The sequence below is a fragment of the Nuphar pumila genome, chromosome 6 (assembly GCF_984573655.1).
Source record: "Nuphar pumila chromosome 6, dmNupPumi1.hap1.1, whole genome shotgun sequence".
NCBI lineage: Eukaryota > Viridiplantae > Streptophyta > Magnoliopsida > Nymphaeales > Nymphaeaceae > Nuphar > Nuphar pumila.
The window spans coordinates 28,476,578-28,500,885 of NC_143254.1; the positions used below are offsets into that span (position 1 = coordinate 28,476,578).

The 24,308-nt window shown below is 38.8% G+C and overlaps 1 protein-coding gene across 1 annotated transcript in view; it reads left to right on the forward strand.

Moving 5' to 3' along the window:
• The window catches only part of LOC149834491 (uncharacterized), a 48,569-nt gene extending 24,288 nt beyond the window's left edge, over positions 1–24,281 (forward strand). The window contains exon 6 of the mRNA XM_090011436.1: positions 23,816–24,281. Coding sequence (XP_089867562.1) covers positions 23,816–23,931 — 116 coding nt within the window. The 3' untranslated portion in view covers positions 23,932–24,281. The remainder of the gene's footprint in view (positions 1–23,815) is intronic.
• The last annotated feature ends 27 nt before the right edge of the window (positions 24,282–24,308 follow it).

The window sequence follows — 24,308 nt, forward strand, 5'->3', positions numbered from 1 at the left end:
AAGAAACATACACAAGAGAGAGGAGAACTTGAAATAGTACCAGAGCCTTTATTGAAAATGCTTAAACAAGCATGGAGAATAATGGGGGAAAAGTCCCCTTTAAATACACTACAAGAGGGGGCCAAGGGGAGCTCCCAAAAGAGATTTACCCCTTTAACAAACCAAAAAGGAAAGAAAAATAAAAAATACAAAATATGTCCCTAATGAACATGAATATTTATAAAAGATGAAAAGACCAAATTGCCCTTAATGGGCATTACAAAAGATATATACATATACATATATATGAAATATATATGTATATATAACATCCATATATTTTAACACCCCCCCCCCCCCCCCCCCCCTCAAACTGACGGTGAGATCAGTGAGAGTTTGCTTAGGAGAGTAGAAATGGGGTGATGGCAACGCTTTGGTGAAGAAATCTGCTAGCTGATGATACTCTGTGGCAGTTGAATGGTGCCCCATAAAAATTCATCTCGAACATAATGATAGTCTATCGTGATGTATTTTGTTTGTTCATGGAAGGTGTGATTGCTAGCAATGTAGATGACAATCTTATTGTCGCAACACAACTTCGAAGGAGTAAAGATAATGACTCATATCTTTAAAGAGACTTCTCACCCAGACAAGTTCAGTGGTAGTTGTGGCTATCGATTTATTGAAAATGCTTAAACAAGCATGGAGAATAATGGGGGAAAAGTGCCCTTTAAATACACTACAAGAGGGGGCCAAGGGGAGCTCCCAAAAGAGTTTTACCCCTTTAACAAACCAAAAAGGAAAGAAAAATAAAAAATATGTCCCTAATGGACTTGAATATTTATAAAAGATGAAAAGACCAAATTGCCCTTAATGGGCATTACAAAAGATATATACATATACATATATATGAAATATATATGTATATATAACATCCATATATTTTAACACCCCCCCCTCAAACTGACGGTGAGATCAGTGAGAGTTTTCTTAGGAGAGTAGAAATGGGGTGATGGCAACGCTTTGGTGAAGAAATCTGCTAGCTGATGATACTCTGTGGCAGTTGAATGGTGCCCCATAAAAATTCATCTCGAACATAATGATAGTCTATTGTGATGTATTTTGTTTGTTCATGGAAGGTGTGATTGCTAGCAATGTAGATGACAATCTTATTGTCGCAACACAACTTCGAAGGAGTAAAGATAATGACTCATATCTTTGAAGAGACTTCTCACCCAGACAAGTTCAGTAGTAGTTGTGGCTATCGATTTATTGAAAATGCTTAAACAAGCATGGAGAATAATGGGGGAAAAGTCCCCTTTAAATACACTACAAGAGGGGGGTCAAGGGGAGCTCCCAAAAGAGTTTTACCCCTTTAACAAACCAAAAAGGAAAGAAAAATAAAAAATACAAAATATGTCCCTAATGGACATGAATATTTATAAAAGATGAAAAGACCAAATTGCCCTTAATGGGCATTACAAAAGATATATACATATACATATATATGAAATATATATGTATATATAACATCCATATATTTTAACACCCCCCCCCCTCAAACTGACGGTGAGATCAGTGAGAGTTTGCTTAGGAGAGTAGAAATGGGGTGATGGCAACGCTTTGGTGAAGAAATCTGCTAGCTGATGATACTCTGTGGCAGTTGAATGGTGCCCCATAAAAATTCATCTCGAACATAATGATAGTCTATCGTGATGTATTTTGTTTGTTCATGGAAGGTGTGATTGCTAGCAATGTAGATGACAATCTTATTGTCGCAACACAACTTCGAAGGAGTAAAGATAATGACTCATATCTTTGAAGAGACTTCTCACCCAGACAAGTTCAGTAGTAGTTGTGGCTATCAATTTATTGAAAATGCTTAAACAAGCATGGAGAATAATGGGGGAAAAGTCCCCTTTAAATACACTACAAGAGGGGGGTCAAGGGGAGCTCCCAAAAGAGTTTTACCCCTTTAACAAACCAAAAAGGAAAGAAAAATAAAAAATACAAAATATGTCCCTAATGGACATGAATATTTATAAAAGATGAAAAGACCAAATTGCCCTTAATGGGCATTACAAAAGATATATACATATATATGAAATATATATGTATATATAACATCCATATATTTTAACACCCCCCCCTCATACTGACGGTGAGATCAGTGAGAGTTTGCTTTGGAGAGTAGAAATGGGGTGATGACAACGCTTTGGTGAAGAAATCTGCTAGCTGATGATACTCTGTGGCAGTTGAATGGTGCCCCATAAAAATTCATCTCGAACATAATGATAGTCAATCGTGATGTATTTTGTTTGTTCATGGAAGGTGTGATTGCTAGCAATGTAGATGACAATCTTATTGTCGCAACACAACTTCGAAGGAGTAAAGATAATGACTCATATCTTTGAAGAGACTTCTCACCCAGACAAGTTCAGTGGTAGTTGTGGCTATCGATTTATACTTAGTCTCCATGGAAGATAGAGACTAATGATTCTTCAAGAAAAATACAATAACCTGTTGTAGAAATACGATCATTGGGGTTACCACTCCAATCAGAGTTAGTATAAGGAATTAAATTAGGAGATGAAGAAGAGGATAAAAATAGTCCTTTGGTTATGGTTTCCTTCAAATATCTAATAATTCGCATGACAGTAACCATGTGAATAGTAGTAGGAGCATTTTGAAATTGACTTGCACTGTGAACAACACGAGCAATATATGGCTTGGTAATAAACAAATATATCAGTGATTCAATCAATTGACGATAAGGAGTGGGATTTTCTAAAAGAGTTCCATTATCGGCTCTTATCTTAGCGTTGATTACTTTTGGAGTCTCCACTTTCTTTTCGTCAGTTAAGCCAGACTCAACTATAATATCTGATGCAAATATCATCTAAGACAGAACATATCCCCGCGGAGAATATGTAACTTTGATCCCTAAAAATTACCTTTGAGATCTAAGGTCAGACATATCAAAATTGCTTTTAAGAATATTTTCAATAAACTCAATGCGCTTTTTATCATTCCCAGTGATGATCATGTCATCAATATATAATAATAAAATAGTTATGTGATCACCTGCATACTTAACAAAAAGAACAGTATCAGTATAATAAGATGTAAAACCATTAACAAGAACAACTTTACTAAAGCGATCATATCAAGCTTTTGGAGCTTGTTTAAGACCATAAAGAGCTTTATTGAGTTTAAGAATTTTTTCTTTCTCAATCTTAAGACTCGGCGGAGGATCCATATAGACTTCTTCACAAAGGTTTTTATTTAAAAATGCAGTGAGGGTGCTGGATTCCCTGGGTACTTGGGGGGGGGGGGGTCGGTTCAGAGAAAACCACGATCTCAGCGTGTGTAGTGAACAGAAGTCGAGATAGAGAATAGACCACCGTTTCGGTGGTGTAAACTAAATGCTTGCTTTTCTTTATTCAAGTAAGAATCAACTTAAATAAAGAAATCAACTGAATGAACTGTAGACGAACCACTAATCCTAGCTTAACAATGGAAAACTATTGAAAGGGAATAACAGGGAAAAGAAAATAAGAACAAAAAAAGAGACAACTGTGGTTTGTCTTCGATCTTCCCTTGCGCACGAAACCCTAGAGGGGTTTTTAAAGACTTTGGTTGGATCCGGTTATCGGGTCCGGCCTCGGATCCGATGTCGCTCTGGTATGTTGCTGGATCTGGAGCTCTCTGACCCATACTCTCTGCGCTTGTCTGGCAATGGTACACAGCGGAGCCTCCCCTCCGTGTCTCAGAACCAATATTAGAATTGGATCCACTGCTTGGATCCGATTCCCAGGGTGTAAATCCAGTCCCCTGTGTGGGTCATGCTGTATGGATCCGGGTCCAGCCGGCTCTGCATCATTCTCCCCGGGTTGGAAAAAAAATGTCGGCTCTGACGACTTCTTGTTCTCACAATAAGCATTTAGATCATACACAGTAAATGTAGGAGAAAAGTGCCAATTTTCGGGCAGCTCAAGGATGTAAGATCGGTCTAATAGGTTCACGAGTCGGGGAAGCCCGGGCTCCTTGGTGGGAAGGACTATCTTGAGGCTCTGAGAGACAAATGTGTACGTGTTCCTACGACTGTCATGAATAGTCTTACGGTCAAACTACCAGGCACGCCCCAAAAGGATGTGACACACACTCATAGGGGCCACATCATACCACACCTCATCGTGGTAATGCTCCCTCATGGAGAATCGAACTAGGCAACGCAGGGTGATGGGTACCTCGTTCCCTTTTTTGAACCATGCCATTTTATAGGATTGTGACAATTTGTCTGTTTTTAAGTTCAAGGCAGACACAAGACTCTCGCACGCCCCAGTATCAATGATAACATTACCTGCGCGCCCCTCATAGTTGCACCGGGTTCTAAAAATGTTATTCTGCAACCATTTTGTCAGGGTCGACTCTCGGGATGTGGTCAAAACATGACGGATGGTTAACAAATTTTCAAGGCTGCCATCGAACTCTACGACTTTTATCCCGTCATTTTTCTCAACAGGTGACTCACCCTCGCTCTCACTATCGAATGCGGACTCGACAGTGCCGTCTACTAAATGGGTGTTCTTACTCATGGTGGGACACTTAGGACGCAATATGACCTAACTCTTAGCACCTAAAACAATGAACGGTAGACTCAGTGGGCTTACCTTTGAATTTGCTGTGGTATGCGGGTCCAGATTGATCGGGTTTACTAGGGCCGACTCTTGGGGTGGGCGTTGAGTCTTTTTTCCTAGGGGAGCTCGCTCTCCTGGTTGGGAAACTCGACTTGGGTTGACTGGACTGGTCACTACGGGATGTCCTATGTTCCTGCCTCCTTTTCAGTTTCTCCTCCACATTCATGTCATAACTACTGGCCTGATCCAATGACTCAACTATGATGCAACTGAAATCGTCAGAAATATCAGGACGGAGACCAAAAATATACCTTGTGACCTGCTGGCGGGTGGTCTCCTCGATCTGCACTCGGAGGAAAAGACGATGGAACTCAGCAGTGTAATCCACCACAGTTTTGGTGCCTTGATGCAGGGTCAGGTACTCCTTGTAGGCTCTCTCGGCGTGATCTGACGGCACAAACTTGGATTGCATCAACCGTTGCATTTCTTCCCAAGACTGCACGCACTCTAAGCCCTGCCGCTCTCTCGACCTCTGTAACTCAACCCACCATGTTTGTGCTAGGCCTCTCAACCGAGTAGAGGCTAGGGAGACACGACGGTGCTCAGCGACATCGTGGTAGTCGAAGAAAAACTGGATGACATATGACCAATCGAAGAACTGCTCTGCATCGAATCAACCTGCGAATTCCAGAAGCTCCAACTTCACCCTATACGTGGAGGGGCGCTCTGGTGCTCTCTACTGTAGGGCCTCCACCATTCTTGCAGGATGATCGTGCCTGAAGGTGTCATTATCCCATACTGCTTCATCTTCGTGGTACAGTTTGTTAAAATGTATACTCAAAAACATTATTGTAAGTATAAATATATATACTTATATACATAGAGATACGATACATATATTATATGTATATGTATCTCTATATATAAGTATATATATTTATATATTTTTCCATTTTCCCCCTTTTTTTACCCAAAAAAGGTATTTCTGTCTTTTTACATTTTGCGCATATTCCATTTGGAATATGCTGTATTTTTTTCCTTTTATTTTTTGTAATTCCTTTTCTTTTATTTTTTCCTTTTTGCTTAAACAAAAAGGTGCATTGGGGGTCTCCCCAATAGAGTCGTTGGGGAGCCCCTAACGGTCACAATTGTGACCGTTGGGAGCTCCCCAACGACTCCTTTGGGGAGCCTCCTCTTGCACCTCTTCTCTCTTGTATAAATAGGGGTGTTCCCCCTTGTTGTTGAATAAGCTTGAGAGTCTCAAGCATTTGCTTCCATTTTATGAAATACATGCATTATTGCATGTTTATTATTTATACGCTTTTTGCGTATTTTGTTCAAGTGTTGTGAGAGTGCTTTCGTGCACTTCTTTTATAAAGTATTTGTGCTTGTATGCGTATTGTCTCTTCTTAGACAAATTCACATGGTATCAAAGCAAGGTTGGTGATTGAAGATCGTGGGATTCTCCTTTTTTTGAGTGCCTCGAAAATCGTGCCTTCGAATCTTTAGAGATTGAAGTGGTGGATCTTGCTTCTCAAATATTTTAGAAGGATCTTGTGCAAGCTAGAAGTTGAAACATTGTGTTGGTACACCCCTTTTCTCCTTCTCTTTATGCATTAATGGGTGAGAAAGAGTCACTTTGCTCTTGGCTTCAAGTTGAATGGGTCCAACTATCACATTTGGGCCGAGAACATGGAGGCTCATATAAAAGGAAAAGGATTGTGGGGTTATGTGCAAGGCACAATTCCGGAACCGGAACCCAAAATAACCGTAATAGACGGAAGTGAAATCAAGATTCTTGAGGGAGAGGAAAAAATCAAAGCTCTTGAAGAATACTCCAAGAAGCACGACGAATGGGAAATGAAGAACTTCAAGATTCTTTCTTGGTTCTTCGCATCTGTCGAAACAAAGATTAATGCCAACATTATCAAGTTCAAAAAGGCATCAGAAGCTTGGCATTATCTCGAGAAAATGTATACATCAAGAGATCTATCCCATAAATATTACCTTCAAAAGAAGGTTCTCTCCCTTACTCAAGGCGAAATGTCTATTAGGGAATATTTTGCCGACCTTTCCTCTATTTGGGATGAGCTTTTTATGCTTGAACCAAAATGGAGTGGAGAGGCAATTGAACTCCGCCACAAGCAACTTGAAGAAGATCGGTTCTTCAATTTTTTGAATGGGTTAAGACCGAAATTTAAGCAAATAAGGTCATCACTTCTATCCTCATTTACTCCTCCCTCTCTTGAAGATGTTCTCACCAAATTAAGTGGTGAGGAGACTCATATGAATTTATGTAAACAAGGATCAAATGTTCTTGTGGTTCCTTATAATCATGAAGAAAACAATGAGGTCAATGCTGTATCAAGACCCGGAAATAATGTAAAGACCTATCGTCCTCCTCATTTCAAATTCCAAAATCAAGGAGGAGATGGTGGACAAAGAGGAAAGAGGGACTATAGCAAGACTATTTGTCACTTTTGTAAAGAACCGGGACATATCAAACCCGTATGTCCCAAATGGAAGAAGCTTCTCGCTATGGCCACCACCGGTGTACCACAAAAGGAAGAGGCATCATCAAGTGGGTCACTCTCGTTAAATCAAATAGTGGAAGCCCTTCAACCTCTTCTCAAGGGAGCTACATCCGGTGCCGCCGTGTCTACTTCTTCCATTCCAGGTAAAGTCTCTTGGCTTTTGGACTCAGGTGCATCTTTTCATATGTCCCCAAACATGTTTTCACTTTCCGATTATTCAAAAAATGTTTCTCCATCCTTTGTTTCCACTGCGGATGGAACCTCTCTTGAAATTAAAGGAATAGGTAATTTTGAAACTCAAGATTTTTTCATTCCAAAAATTAGATTTATACATAAACTTAACTTAAACCTTCTCTCTGTTTCTAAACTCTCGGACCATGGATGCGATATTAAATTTTCATGTGACAAATGTTTAATACAGGATCGCCGGTCTAGGAAATTGATTGGGGAAGGCTTTAGAAAAGGAGACTTATACTATATGGAATCTCTTCAAGTTCCAAAATCTTTTTGTAATGTTGCCCGGAACAAAGATATAAACATATGGCACAAAAGACTTGGTCATCCTAATATCACCAAGTTATCTTATTTGCATTTTGCAAAGGATCTATGTAAAAGTTCATTTTCCTGTAATGATTGTATTCTCGGAAAAATGCAAAGTTTACCTTTTGAGCAAAGAACTATGTTCTCATCTAAAACCTTTGAAATTGTTCATTCCGATGTTTGGGGACCCACACCTGTTGTTTCAAAGGGAGGCTTTTCTTACTATGTTATTTTTGTGGATGATTTCTCCAGGTATTCATGGATCTATTTCCTTAAGCACAAACATGAAGTTTTTACATGTTTTAAAACCTTTCACTCAATGATCAAGAATCAATTCAACAGTAATATAAAGATTTTTAGAAGTGATTCGGGAGGAGAATATCTCTCCAACCAATTTAAAATATATCTTGAGGATCACGGGATTATTCACCAAAGGTCTTGTCCTAAAACCCATCAACAGAATGGGTTGGCCGAAAGAAAACATAGGCAACATCATTGAGACCACTAGGACCCTGCTTATTTCTCAAAACATTCCTAAGAACTTTTGGGCTGAAGCAACTCTTGCTTCTGTTTATCTGATAAATCGCTTACCATCTAGGATATTAGGAAAAATATCCTCTTTTGAGATCTTATATAAGCTTGAACCTGATTATAATAGGTTACGTGTTTTTGGGTGTAAATGTTTTATACTTACGGATAAAAATGACGAGCTCTCTCCCAAAGCTATCCTCTGCGCCTTTCTTGGGTATTCCGAAACTCAAAAAGGGTTTCGTTGCTATGATCTTCGAGATGATAAATTATATGTTTCTAGAAATGTAACGTTTTTAGAAAATGAGAGTGGATTTGAAAAAAATGTTTCTCAACAAGAAAATTTTGATTATTCATTCCTTTTTTATTTATTGGCTAGTAATGATGATATATCTAGTGATGATGATATATTATCAAATCATGATGAGGAAAATGATGGTGATATTGAAGAACATAACCCTCTTGATCAAGAAAACAAGATTTCAAGTGATCCGATAACCTACTCCCGTAGAAACCAAGACACCTTTAGAAGTGCCATTGACCAATATAGTGAGCTTGTTCCTACTCTCGATCACCGAAGATCTGAGAGGAATAGGAGACCGCCAACTCGTTTTGTCTCCTTTGATTCTTTTTCACCCCGGTATAGGGCTTGTCTTAGTGCCATTCACTCTTATTTTGAGCCAAGAAATTTTGAAGAAGGTAAAAATGTATAGAATGGCAAGAAGCCATGCAAAATGAACTTAATGCTCTCAAAAGAGCCGAAACTTGGGATTTCCAAACTGTACCCATAGGAAAGAAAACTATAGGTTGTCGATGGGTTTTTAAGGTTAAAACTAAAAGTGACGGATCCTTGGAAAGGTATAAAGCTCGCTTAGTTGCAAAAGGGTATGGGCAAGAGTATGGAATTGATTATGAAGAAACTTTTGCTCCTGTAGCCCGAATGGTTACAGTTAGGTGTCTTATTACTATTGCATCTATTAAAAATTAGAACATTTTTCAAATGGATGTGAAAAATGTTTTTTTAAATGGTGATCTTAACGAAGAAGTGTATATGGATGCCCCACCAGGCATGAAGATTCCTAAAGATAAAGTTCTTCGTCTTCGAAAGGCCCTCTATGGTTTGATACAGGCTCCCAAAGCCTGGTATGACAGATTTACCAGTGTAATGTTGGAAAATGGTTTCTTCTCATGTTATACTGACACTGCTCTATTTACTAGAAAATCTAATGCAGGGATTGTCATATTATTACTCTATGTTGATGACATGTTAATTACAGGTGATGATGTTCAAGGAGTCAAGGGTATTAAGTCTGTCTTGACTTCAAAATTTGAGATGTCAGACTTGGGTTTTCTGACATATTTTCTTAGAATTGAGGTTGCCTATTCACAACGTGGTTATTTTCTATCTCAGTCTAAACTTGCTTGTGAGATTATTGACAGATCCGGGATTTCTGATGACAAAGTATGCGAAACTCCTGAAGTTGTGGGAGCAAAAATGAAGATTGACGATGGTGTTCCCTTAACCGATCCTACCCCCTACAGGCAGTTGGTAGGTTCTTTAATGTATCTTAGTATTACTCGATCTGATTTGTCAGATGCTATACACATCGCCAGTCAGTTTCAGCACTCTCCCACAACCGTTCATATGAGTGTTGTTCTTCGCATCATCAGATACTTGAAGGGCACAATAAATAAGGGAGTATTTCTATCTTTTTCTTCTGATTTAAAATTACTTGCTTATACTGACTCAGATTGGGGAGGTGAGCCTAGTAACCGTCACTCCACCACTGGTTTTTGTGTTTTCTTAGGTGAATCTTTGATTTCATGGCGATGTAAAAGCAACAGAAGGTTTCTCTGTCATCCACTGAAGCCGAATACAGAGCCATGGCATCCACTACCATGGAAATCGTATGGATTCGACAACTTTTGGAAGATATGGGAGTGCCCATCAGAGAACCAACAAAGTTGTGCTGTGACAACAAAAGTGCAATCTATATTGCCAAAAACCACACCTTTCACGAGCGAACAAAGCATATAGAGATGGACTGCCATTATGTCAAGGAAGAATACTTGAAGAAGGTCATTGATTTACCATACGTGACGTCTGAGTATCAACTTGCGGACTTCTTCACAAAAGCTCTTTGTTCGCCTAGATTTCATTTCCTCCTTGGCAAACTTGCGGTTATCACACCGTAAGTTTGAGGGGGGGGTGTTAAAATGTATACTTAAAAACATTATTGTAAATATAAATATATATACTTGTATACATAGAGATACGTATACATATATTATATGTATACGTATCTCTATATATAAGTATATATATTTATATATTTTTCCATTTTCCCCCTTTTTTTACCCAAAAAGGGTATTTCTATCTTTTTACATTTTGCGCATATTCCATTTGGAATATGCTGTATTTTTTCCTTTTATTTTTTGTAATTCCTTTTCTTTTATTTTTTCCTTTTTGCTTAAACAAAAAGCTGCATTGGGGGTCTCCCCAATAGAGTCGTTGGGAGCTCCCCAACGACTCCTTTGGGGAGCCCCCTCTTGCACCTCTTCTCTCTTGTATAAATAGGGGTGTTCCTCCTTGTTGAATAAGCTTGCGAGTCTCAAGCATTTGCTTCCATTTTATGAAATACATGTATTATTGCATGTTTATTATTTATACGCTTTTTGCGTATTTTGTTCAAGTGTTGTGAGAGTGCTTTCGTGCACTTCTTTTATAAAGTATTTGTGCTTGTATGCGTATTGTCTCTTCTTAGACAAATTCACACTGTTCGCCTGGTTGCTGGGGTTGACGAATTCCGACGACCTATTGTCGGCGCTCTGATCGCGCTGGTCCCTGCTGAACCTGCCTCGGTCTGGCGGGTCTGTGGGCGGGATCCATCTGTGGTCGGTGTTGTGGCACTGGTATGACAGGAGGTCCAAGGTAAGGGGGATGGGGCTGTCGGGTCTCGGGCTCTAGGTGGGTAGGAATGGGATAGTATAGGTCTGGGTTATGGATTGGATTAGGGTAGGGGTAGTGGACTGGGTATGGTACTGGATTATGGATCTGGGTTGGGTTAAAGGCTTGGGCCTGGTAAGGGTGCGGGTTTTGGGTAGTGTAATACTGAGATGAATGACCCGATTGGATCGGGTCAAGTCCTAAATTACTCAGACCCATATTTGGATAAGTTGGATCGGGGATCGAGTTGTGGGGGTAGAAGGCTTGGCTTGAACTCGATCCACGATCCATATGATTATGGGCCTAGTTGTGACCCGGGTCAAATTCAAACTGGAGCTCCGTCCGGGTTCGATATAGGTTTAGGTCGACACTGGATCCATTTTGTCGGTCAAAACTAAAGGGTTGGGTCTGGTTCGGGGCAAACCTCGAACCGAAGCCAATTGGGTAGGTTGGGTAAGTAGGTTCAGAACTCAGACTCGTTTCTGGGGACCCAAAGGATGGTCCACGAGACCCGGGCCCCATGTTCACGAACTCAGGTCTGGACCTTCTCGGGTCCAGACCTGTCCACACGCCCCCCCTGCTCCCACTCGTGGGTTTGCCGCCTTACGGCTCCCACGCGCGGGCTCAAGGGGGAAGGTCACAACCTTCCCGGGTCGGACAGAGGAACCCTGGTCCCCTGCAGTGCCCAAGGGGACGCCGGGACCCTGTAGTGCCCAAGGGGACGCCAGGACCCTGCAGGTTCGACCCCCTTGTGCTGCGGGCTCCCCAGCGTGAGGCCACGATCCCTGGCCTGGGGCATGATCCAGCGTAATGCTGTGGTCTTGCAGCTCGAGCCCAACCTGCGATGTCGTGGCAGGAACTCGCTACCACGACTGAGGTGTTGTCGCCCCTTGCTGATTCGATGGGATAGAGCCTGGAACTGGGCGATCCACAGCTGTAATAGGGTCCAGTTGGAGAGGGTGTACCAGATGAACACTACTGCCTCCTGCATCCTTGTGTAGAGTCTCTCCAACGTCTTCCCGACGCGCCGCGAACTGGAGTGTTGACGAGGCTGGATTGACGGCGGCAACACCATCAGAGTTGTTCACGTGCGAGCCTAACTGGTTCAATCGCACCTCATGTGCGCCTACCTTGGACTCTAGTGCTCCCAACCGTGCCTCGATCCCATCCATCCGCTTCGACAAGCCGGCAACATCTCGGCTGACACGCAGCAGATTCACGCCCATTCGGGTCATCATCTCCATCATCCGCGACATCTGACCGTCGTTGCAGGTGTCCTCCTGCTCCTTTCCCTTCACCAGATTGATCCTCACCGTTGGTGGCATGCTACCGGTGACAGAGGATGCCCGATGCTCTGATACCATTTTGATGCAGTGAGGGTGCCGGATTCCCTGGGTACTTGGGGGGGGGGGTCGGTTCAGAGAAAACCACGATCTCAGCATGTGCAGTGAACAAAAGTCGAGATAGAGAATAGACCATCGATTCGGTGGTGTAAACCGAATGCTTGCTTTTCTTTATTCCAATAAGAATCAACTTAAATAAAGAAATCAACTGAACTGTAAACGAACCACTAATCCTAGCTTAACAATGGAAAACTATTGAAAGGGAATAACAGGGAAAAGAAAATAAGAACAGAAAAGAGACAGTTGCAGTTTGTCTTCGATCTTCCCCTGCACATGAAACCCTAGAGGGGTTTTTAAAGACTTTGGTTGGATCCGGTTATCAGGTCCGGCTCCGGACCCAATGCCGCTCTGGTATGTTGCTGGATCTGGAGTTGTTCGACCCGTACTCTCTGTGCTAGCCTGGCAATGGTACACAATGAAGCCTCCCCTCCATGTCTCGGAACCAATATCGAAATTGGATCCACTGCTTGGATTCGATTCCCAGAGTGCAAATCCAATCCCCTACGTGGGTTACTGTATGGATCCGAGTTCATCCGGCTCTGCATCAATTTTGTTTGTTTATGGAAGGTGTGATTGCTAGCAATGTAGATGACACTCTTATTGTCGCAACACAACTTCGAAGGAGTAAAGATAATGACTGCCATATCTTTGAAGAGACTTCTCACCCAAACAAGTTCAGTGGTAGTTGCTTTCTTTATACTTAGCCTTCGTGGAAGCTAGAGACACCTTTTGTTGTTTCTTATATCTCCAAGAGATTAATGATTCTTCAAGAAAAACACAATAACCTGTTGTAGAAATACGATCATTGGGGTTACCACTCCAATCAGAGTTAGTATAAGAAATTAAATTAGGAGATGAAGAAGAGGATAAAAACAGTCCTTTGGTTATGGTTTCCTTCAAATATCTGATAATTCGCATGATGGTAACCATGTGAATAGTAGTAGGAGCATTTTGAAATTGACTTGCACTGTGAACAACACGAGCAATATCTGGCTTGGTAATAAACAAATATATCAGTGATTCAATCAATTGACGATAAGGAGTGGGATTTTCTAAAAGAGTTCCATTATCGGCTCTTATCTTAGCGTTGATTACTTTTGGAGTCTCCACTTTCTTTTCGTCAGTTAAGCTAGACTCAACTATAATATCTGATGCAAATATCATCTAAGACAGAACATATCCCTAAGGAGAATATGCAACTTCGATCCCTAAAAAATACCTTTGAGATCTAAGGTCAGACATATTAAAATTGCTTTTAAGAATATTTTTAATAAACTCAATGCCCTTTTTATCATTCCCAGTGATGATCATGTCATCAATATATAATAATAAAATAGTTATGTGATCACCTGCATACTTAACAAAAAGAACAGTATCAGTATAATAAGAGGTAAAACCATTAACAAGAACAACTTTACTAAAGCGATCATACCAAGCTTTTAGAGCTTGTTTAAGACCATAAAGAGTTTTATTGAGTTTAAGATTTTTTTCTTTCTCAATCTCAAGACTCGGCGGAGGATCCATATAGACTTCTTCACAAAGGTTCTTATTTAAAAATGCATTTTTGACGTCTAATTGATAGATAAGTCATTGTTTAATAGACACTAAGGCTGTTAAGGTTCTTACACTAGTCATCCTAGCAACCAGAGCAAAGGTTTCCTCGTAATCAATTCTATATTCTTATACGTACCCTTTAGCAACTAACCTAGCTTTGTATCTTTCTAATGTCCTGTCACTCTTAGTTTTAACTTTATAAACTCATCTACATCTAATAGCCTTTTTTTCTAAAAGGAGACCTACAATTGTCCAACTGTTAGCTTTGTTGAGTGCTTCTAACTCAATTCTCATAGCATCAATCCAATGTGGTTGTTGCTTAGCTTCTTTAAAATTGGAAGGCTCATGATAGGAATGGATCATCATTAGACAAGTTCTATAATTTGGGGAAAAGGAATCATATGTCCCAAATTTTTGAGGTCTACTATTCTTAGAAGATCGCATAGGTAGGGATTTTTCAACTTGATCTTCTAAAGAAATGTCTTGAGAATATATATCGAAAGCATTTTGATGTTCACTTCCCTCTCGCAGAGTATACACATGTATATCATTGGGATTCTCATTGTGAGAATCATCATTTTGATGCAATAAAGCATCATTTTGATTGATGAGGATTGTCATCACAAATAGTATCATTAAAATTTTTAGACTTATTTCTAAGCAATAGGTCAAAGAGAAAAGAATAATGAACCTCTTAGATTTTTGAAATTCGAATCCATTTTGTTTTTCAAGAAAGGTCACATTTCTTGAAACATAAAGTTTGTTATTTTAATATCATAACACCTATACTCCTTTTGATTTTCACCATAGCCAACAAAAGTGCATTCAAGAGCTTTTGGTGAAAGTTTATCTTGTCCTTGAAAAAAAACAAAGCATTTACAACAAAAACTTAATCTTTTAAAATCCAGAGACATTTTTGAATAATTTTTCAAAAGGAGAAACATGTTTTAAGAACGAGGAAGACATTTGATTTATAAGATAAGTTGCAGAAAGAGCGACTTCGGCCCAAAAGTTCTTTGGAACATTTTTACTGACAAGAAGAGTTCTTGTTGTTTCAATAAGATGCCTATGTTTTCTTTCAGCAAGACCATTTGTTGAGGAGTTTTAGGACAAGATCTTTGATGAATAATGTCATTTTGTTTAAGATAGTTTTAAAATTCATTTGACATGTATTCACCTTTTGAATCGGATCTAAAAATGGCTATGTTGTTTTGAAATTGATTTTGAGTAAGGATATAAAATTCTTTAAAAATAGAGAAAACATCGAATTTGTTTTTAATAAAATAAACTCAAGTATATCTAGTAAAATCATCAATAAAGACAACATAATATGAATATCATTCTTTAGACATAACGGTATCGGTCCTCATACATTCGAATGCACCAACTCAAATGGTCTCTTGGAAATAAAGTTGTTATTTGGGTAAGGAAGAAAATGCATTTTTCTAAGGATACAATCATTGCATGTAAATTCTTTTTCATTAAAAAAAATTTTCAAAAAAGAAAAAAGATACAACTTAGAAATACTAAGGTGCCCAAGCTTCTTGTGCCAAGTAACAATATCTTTAGATTGAACATGATTACAAAATGATTTGGATGACAAAGTAAAAAAATTTATGTAATAAAGGTCTCCTCTTCTATGGCCTTACTCAATCCCCTTCTCGAACCAGAAATCCTGTACATAGCAATTGGTTGGTGAAAAAGAGACACTACATTCAAAATCAGCTATTTGAGAAACAAAAAAGAGATTTAAGTTAAGTTTTGGAATAGTCCTAATTTTTGGAACATAAAATTCTTTGCCTTGACTAAATTTTTTTCAAGGTTTCCCCTCTAACATCTAATGATGTTCCATCCGCCGTGAAAATGAATGATTTAAAAGAATTAAGACTTGGTTTAGATAAAAGATATGCATTTGGAGTTATATGAAAGAAGACACCCAAATCAAGGATCCAAGAGGACATACAAGGAGTTGATGAGACTACGACACTGGAGGTGGACAGTGTGGTTGGAGAGTTTTCGTAAGCTGAGCAATAGAGTCTTTTATGTCTCCATCTCTCTTTGATTCTTCACTTTTACTTGGACTATATCCAACGGAAGCCACAGACTATGCTGACAAACAATTTTTCTTCTTCCACCATTGTTATTTTTTCAAAAAATGAAGAGGTTTATACGTTCTCATGTTATTTTTTGGTCTAGATACCGCATGGACCTCATTAAAGTATTTTTTAAGAGCCAAGCGAGTGTCTTCTTGGCATAAGTCGGCAAGGATTTCACTAAGAGGATTAGAAGCCCTATGAAGATGGATCTTCTTAGTTCAAATTCGTGACGAAGCCCATTAATAAATTGAAAAAATCTTTCTCTCTTCATGTGCTCTTGCCTCATGGCAATAGCGCTTCCTTCCCATTATGGTTAAAAGAGAGAAAGTTTGCCCCCATAGAGGGGATGTAGTACTATAATAGTCTTTAATGGTTTCTCTTATTTTTTCTTGTAAAAAGAAATGTCTAGCAAGGTCTTTTTGAGTGTACATACTTTTCATGAAGAACTATGCTTCATTTGCTTTTTTAAATTTAGCTAGATTTGCACAAATCTTGAGTTCCACATTATTCATAAACCATGTCAATATTTTTGGCATGCTCATTTTCCCAATCTTCAACTTTAGATTGGTATTCTTGAATAGCTTTGGCCTTTTCTTCATCATTCAATGTTTTTTTTTCATTCCCCTCCTTGATGAGCTTCACATACATATCCCAAAAGTTTCTTACCTTAAAGGTTGTTTTCCATAGCTGCCACCAACATGTAATGAAAAGAGGCGGAAGCACCAATAGAGCAAAAGTCACTCTTTAAGAGTGACCACTAGAGCCAAGAACACAAACACCAAATGTGCACACACAAAACTCTCAAATATAGAAAATGACTTAAAGTCATAAGTTGGATATTATTGAAGAAAGGAAAAGAAGGGTGAAAAACCCATGCAACAAGAGGAGAACACCTCCTCTATTTATAGAGGAGGGAGGCATCAAGAAGGGACTACAAGGGGGCTCCCTTGTAGTCGTTGGGAGCTCCAACGGTCAGAAATCTGACCGTTGGGGCCCCAACGACTACAAGAGTGGGGCCCCTTGTGGTCATCCAAAAGAAAGAAAATAAAAAGAAAAAAATAAAAAAGGAAAAGGGAAAAAAGAAAAAAGGAAAAAGGTATAAAGTATATTGGCTGATTTACAAGAATACCCCTATCGGGTATTTCAATAAAAGAGAATACGTATATATATATATACTTATATATATACGGATGTATATATATAAGTATATGTATATATATATATATATATATTTTAACACGCCTCAAACTTTACGGGGAGAAGACCGAAAGTTTGCTAAGGAGAAACATAAATCGTGGAGTTGGGAGCGCCTTGGTGAAGAAGTCAGCTAGTTGATACTCTGAAGTAAAATATGGTAATGAGATAGTCCCTCTGAGGTATTCGTCTCGAACATAGTGGCAATCCATTTCGATATGCTTGGTCCGCTCATGAAAGGTGTGATTGCTGGCAATATATATCGCACTTTTGTTATCACAGCAGAGCTTGGTGGGAGTGGAAATGGGGACGCCCATGTCAGCAAGGAGACTTCTGAGCCATACGATTTCCATAGTTGTCATTGCCATGACCCGATATTCAGCTTCAGTGGATGACAGTGAAACCTTCTGCTGCTTCTTGCATCTCCACGAAATGAGGGATTCACCTAAAAAAATACAAAGACCCGTTATTGAGATACGATCATTGGGATTTCCTCCCCAGTCAGCATCAGTAAAAGCAGTTAAGTCAAGAGATGAGGAAGATGATAAGAAGAGTCCCTTGGATATAGTATTTTTGATATATCGCACAATTCTCATTACGGCTGCCATATGAACTGAAGTAGGTGCATGCTGAAACTGGCTTGCTGCATGAACCACATGAGCTATGTCTGGACGTGTGATGGATAGATAGCTGAGAGATCCGATTAATTGACGGTAGGGGGTTGGATCCTCAAGTAGAACACCATCTTCAAGTCTCAGTTTTGCATTAATAACTTCGGGAGTCTCAACTTTCTTTTCATCAGATATTCCTGACTTGGTACAAATTTCTGCAGCTAATTTCATTTGAGATAGGATGTATCCTCGCGGGGAATAAGCCACTTCAATCCCTAAAAAATATCTCAAATAACCAAGGTCAGACATATCAAAAGTTTCTTTTAACATGGACTTTACATCATTTACTTCCTTTTTGTCATTCCCAGTAATGATCATATCATCAACATACAGTAGAAGCATAATAATGGAGTCACCTATCCTTTTAACAAAAAGAGCAGTGTCAGTATAGTAAGTCCATATAAAGCCTTTTTTAATTTCAAAATTTTTCAATTTAAATTCATACCTGGAGGCGGTTCCATATAAACTTCTTCATTTAAATTACCATTCAAAAAGGCATTTTTGACATCAAGTTGAAAGAATGACCATTTTTTAACTGAGGCAATAGCAATAAGAGCTCGAACACTAGTCATTCGAGCAACTGGGGCAAAAGTTTCATCATAATCTACCCCCTACTCTTGGGCATATCCCTTTGGCTACCAACCTAGCCTTATATCTTTCCAATGAACCATCACTCTTAGTTTTTACTTTAAAAATCCATCTACATCCAATGGGTTTCTTGCCATTGGGAGGATCAATGATTTCCCAAGTTTGTGCCTTTTTAAGAGCATTAAGTTACAATTCCATAGCTTCATTCCAATGAGCATATTGCTTAGCATCATTGTAATGAGATGGTTAATGAAAGGAGTGAAGAGCAAGTAGGCATGCTCGAAAGTTAGGAGAAAAGGAATCATAAGAAACAAATCTACTTGGTATTTTGGAAATCCGATTTGATCTTCTTTGAGAGGTCTCATCAATGGACTCACTTTGGGAAAAATTTTCAAGGGCACAAGGAGGATTTCTTTCATTCCTTCTAGAGTAGACTTGAATTTGTCTTGAAACATTTTCTTCTAAGTTTTGATCTTCACTCGGATGTTCAAAAAGATCTTCACTAGGGGATTCACTAGGATCAATATAATCATCTATGATATTTTCTTTAGGCAACAAGTCAAATAGAAAGGAATAATCAATATTTTCATTTGGTTGTTGCGAAAAACCATTTTCCTCTTCAAGGAATGTGACATCTTTAGAGATATAAAGCTTGTTTTTAAATATGTCAAAACATCGATAACCTTTTTGTTTTTCGCCATATCCCAAAAAGATACATTCAATAGCCCTAGGAGAAAGTTTATCATTTTTGTGAGTTAGAACAAAACATTTACATCAAAAAATTCTTAGTCTTTTATAATCGGGAGACATATTGTAAGGTTTTTCAAATGGAGAAAGATTTTTCAAAGAGGATGAAGGAGTTCTATTGATAAGATATCTAGAGGTTAGAACCGCTTCGGCCCAAAAGGATTTTGGAATATTTCTTGAAATTAATAACGTTCTTGTAGTCTCTATTATGTGTCTATACTTTCTTTCCGCAAGACCATTTTGTTGCGGAGTGTTGGGGCAAGAACGTTGGTGACAAATTCCATTTTCTTTTAAATAGTTTTGAAAATCATTGGACATATATTCGCCTCCCGAATCGGACCTAAGAATAGATAGATTTCCCAAAAATTGATTTTTGACCATTGCGTGAAATTCTTTAAAGAAGGAGAAAACTTCGGATTTGCGACTTAGGAAGTAAATCCACGTAAATCAAGTGAAGTCATCAATAAAGACCACGTAATACGAAAAAACTCCTTTAGACAAAATAGGGGAAGGTCCCCACACATCGTAATGAATAAGTTCAAATGGCCGAGTGGTAAAGTAACTTCTTTGAGGAAATGGAGTAGCTTTAGATTTCCCAAAAATGCAATCTTTACAAGTCATGTGATTGTCTTTACAAGTATTGTTCAAAAACGGAAAAAGAAACATTTTTACAAAATTTGGATGGCCAAGTCTCTCATGCCATATTCCAATACTTTTGTCTTTAACAAGATTGCAAGATGACTTAGATGGAAGAGTCAAAAAATCCATAAAGTAGAGGTCACCCCTTCTATGGCCTTGCCCAATCAGCTTCCCTGATTGGAGATCCTGCACGGTGCAATCTTTAGGTGAGAAAGAGACTTGGCATCCATGATCGGTGATTTGAGATACGGAAAAAAGGTTTAAATTAATTTTAGGAACGATTCTTACTTTAGGAACGAAAAAGTTTTTAAAATCAAGTGTTCCAATACTTTCAATTTTTAATGATGTACCATCGGCCGTTGAAACACAAGAGGATATGGGATCGAAAAAAACATTTGAAAGAGAGTTTTTATGAGATGTCATATGAAAAGAAGCACCGGAGTCTAGTATCCACATACCTGGAGGTGATGAAGAGTAGGCGATGGCGGCCCCGGATGTTGAAGGAGAAGTCTTGAGAAGATGTTGGAGAACTTCGGAGATGTGATTTAGAGTTTCTTTGATATCTCCTTCTTTGGTACATTCTTCCTTCTTTGGAGAATTTTCCCCAATCGCGGCTACCTTTCCTTTGAGTTTTGGACAAGCCGGTCTAATGTGTCTCGGTTCATTACAATAATGTCATATTATTCCCTTTCTAGGCCCATTACTATTTTTGTTAAAATGGGGGGTGGGGTCTATATGCTTTAACATTCGATCCGGGCCTAGTAACGGCCAAAACTTCATCACTCTTAATGCTCATGCCAAGTCGAGTTTCTTCTTGACATATCTTGGCAAGGGCATCTTCAATAGGTAGGGCTTTGCTTCTATGGAGAAGAGATGCCCTAACTTGTTCAAATTCCGGGCGAAGACCATGAAGAAATTGAAAAAAAATGTTCATTTTCAATTTGTTCTCTTCTTAATTCAATATCTTCCGGATCCACCCACTTAGGCTCAAGAAGAGCAAGTTTATCCCAAAGAGGAGTTAGAGAGCTAAAATAGTCCCAAACACTCATGTCCATTTGTTTGGTGAAACAGATTTTTTCTTGACAAAAGAATTGTCGAGCAAGATCCTTTTGGGTATACATACCCTTAAGGAAAAACCAAGCCTCATTGGCCCTTCTAAATTTGGCAATATTAGCACAATTTTTAAGGTCAACGTTGTTCATAAACCATGCCAAAATTTTGACATGGTTACTTTCCCAATCCTCAATTTTGGATTGATGATCATTAATAGCTTTGATGCGCTCATCGCCATCTAAAGCTTTTCAACTTCATTTTCAATTTTGGTGAGAACAAGAGAGGGTTCGGGAGTAGTTCCCATAACAAAACCCCAAAGTTTCTTACCTCTAAGATGATTTTCCATAGCGGAGGCCCACATGAGATAGTTGGACCCATTTAGCTTAAAAGAAAGCTCCACTTTAGAGTCACGTTCCATCGGCACCAAAAAAGTCCTTCCTTTCTTCAAAAATGAGAGTCACACGTTCCAAAGAAAAGCCCAATCACCAACCGAGCTCTGATACCATGTAATGAAAAGAGGCGGAAGCACCAATAGAGCAAAAGTCACTCTTTAAGAGTGACCACTAGAGCCAAGAACACAAACACCAAATGTGCACACACAAAACTCTCAAATATAGAAAATGACTTAAAGTCATAAGTTGGATATTATTGAAGAAAGGAAAAGAAGGGTGAAAAACCCATGCAACAAGAGGAGAACACCTCCTCTATTTATAGAGGAGGGAGGCATCAAGAAGGGACTACAAGGGGGCTCCCTTGTAGTCGTTGGGAGCTCCAACGGTCAGAAAACTGACTGTTGGGGCCCCAACGACTACAAGAGTGGGGCCCCTTGTGGTCATCCAAAAGAAAGAAAATAAAAAGAAAAAAGGAAAAAGGTAAAAAGTACATTGGCTGATTTACAAGAATACCCCTATCGGGTATTTCAATAAAAGAGAATACCTTATATATATATATGGATGTATATATATATATAAGTATATGTATATATATATACATATTTTAACACAACATTCTATAGTTGGTCCCATTTAATTTGAACGAAAGGTCAATCTTTGCATCTTTGTCGGCCATTGTGTAAGAGTTAAAGAAGAACAAGAGTATGAAGATTAATAACCCTCAAACATAAGAGACAGAAGTCCCAAGAGTGCTTCCAACACCTAGTGGCTCTGATACAATGTAATGAAATACTAGTGTCAAAAATAATGTCACAAAGTGACTACAATCTCTAATGGATAAAATACAATATACCACAAAGGGCAAACAAAAAACATACACAAAAGAGAGGAGAACTTGAAATAATATAGGAGTCTATTGAAAATGCTTAAACAAGCATTGAGAATAATGGGGGAAGAAGTCCCCTTTAAATACACCACAAGAGGGGGCCAAGGGATCTCCCCAAAGGTCACATTTGTGACCGTTGGGGAGGGTCCTAACGATTCTTAAGGGGGCCCCTTTTTACCCCTTTAACAAACCAAAAATAAAAATAAAAAAATGTCCCTAATGAACATAAATATTAACAAAAAGATGAAAATACCAAATTGCCCCTAATGGGCATTACAAATTATATATATATATATATAACATCCATATATTTTAACAGGGTTTCCTTTATATGCTTTCACATTTTGATTAGAAGAGGATTTTCTTTCCTTTTCTCCAATGTTTCCTTGAATTATGGCTATATTATCTCTACATAGTGACACATACCTTGAGGGGTAATCTTTACCTCTACATTGATCTTTCTATTTTCACTGGATCCGTTCTTACCCAGGAGTCTCTTAGAGTTATTCTCCTTGATTTGCACTGGATTTGAAGTTGGTTTGAATCCCGGAGATGGGTAGGATCCTTATGCTCTACTAGATTGTATATGTGCATATGCATTCACATGTGCATTTGTTTGTTTATTGTTGAGCATGCAAAAACATATTGTTCATGCAAATTTCTCCTGACATTCGTATGGACTTATAAAATCCATTGTCCATTTAAACTTGGTATTCAAGGTAAATTGATGAGTGAGCAGTAGTATGCATATAGTGCCAACTACATGCAAACACGCTTATCCACAAAACACACTGGAATTTAGTCATGGATTGGTGAAGTCCATGGTTTATCAGAATGTGGTGTTTCACCAACAGTAACCGATGATTAGTTGCAGCGGTCTGTACATGGATCCTTTAATATATTAATGAGTAAGGTATGACTTTCCCTGATTAGTTCACGTCTTATTTCTTTTCAACAAATTAAGGTTCCATTGCATTTTGTAATCTATATCTTATTGTGAACTCCAAATTGATGCTTTTGGACAAGTTACTTCTTTTTAATGCCATGTTTCCTTGTTTCCTTTCTATTTTGATCAATTACAAGATTACTTGGATTTTCTGCTGAATTAAAAGCGTGTTTTTCATGATTTACTTGGATTTTCTGATTTAGCATGCTCTCTCTCTCTCTCTCTCATGTGTGCATGCAGTAACAGAAAAACACATGCCTACACGATCATGTGTGCAAGCATGGTTGCATTCAGACACAGATAAACACATGGCTACACGAGCATGTGTGCAACCATAAATACCTGCATCTCCTGTATCTTATATGATCCTATGTATAATGGCACATGCATATGCATACCCTTCATAGTTGCATGTTTTTTAATGCTTATGGACAGGGAATAGGTTGTAACCAATCTCGGTTGACTGTGTTAATTGCAGGGAAGTTGAAAGAAATGGGCAATTCGGTCTTAGGGCGGTTTGGTATGAGCTTGGACAACTTCAAGACTGTCAAAGACCCTAATACTGGATCATATTCTATTTCATTTCAACAGTAAACTTTTGTTAGATCCATCTCACCCCTAAAAGAGAGAGAGAGAAGGTTATATCATAAATAAACATACCTATTAAAGAACTTTCCTCTTGTTCACTACAGAGTGCTGGGCAGGTTTTCATCAGTGAAGACTGTGCTGCAGGAACCAGGTTATTGTATTTTGGATGGTAGCCTTATATTTGGAGGGCTGTGCTGTTAACAATGCACTTGGAGATGCTAGTCTATGACAGCAAGTTTCAACTTCTTCAGACCTCTAACAAATTGTCTAGTTGAGGCTGAACTTGTGTTGCTGGATAGATACTTAATTGTGAATCTTTGTGCTTTGCCGGAAAGGTTTTTTCTCTTATTTGCTCATATTTCAATGTCTCTTTAGTTGACATG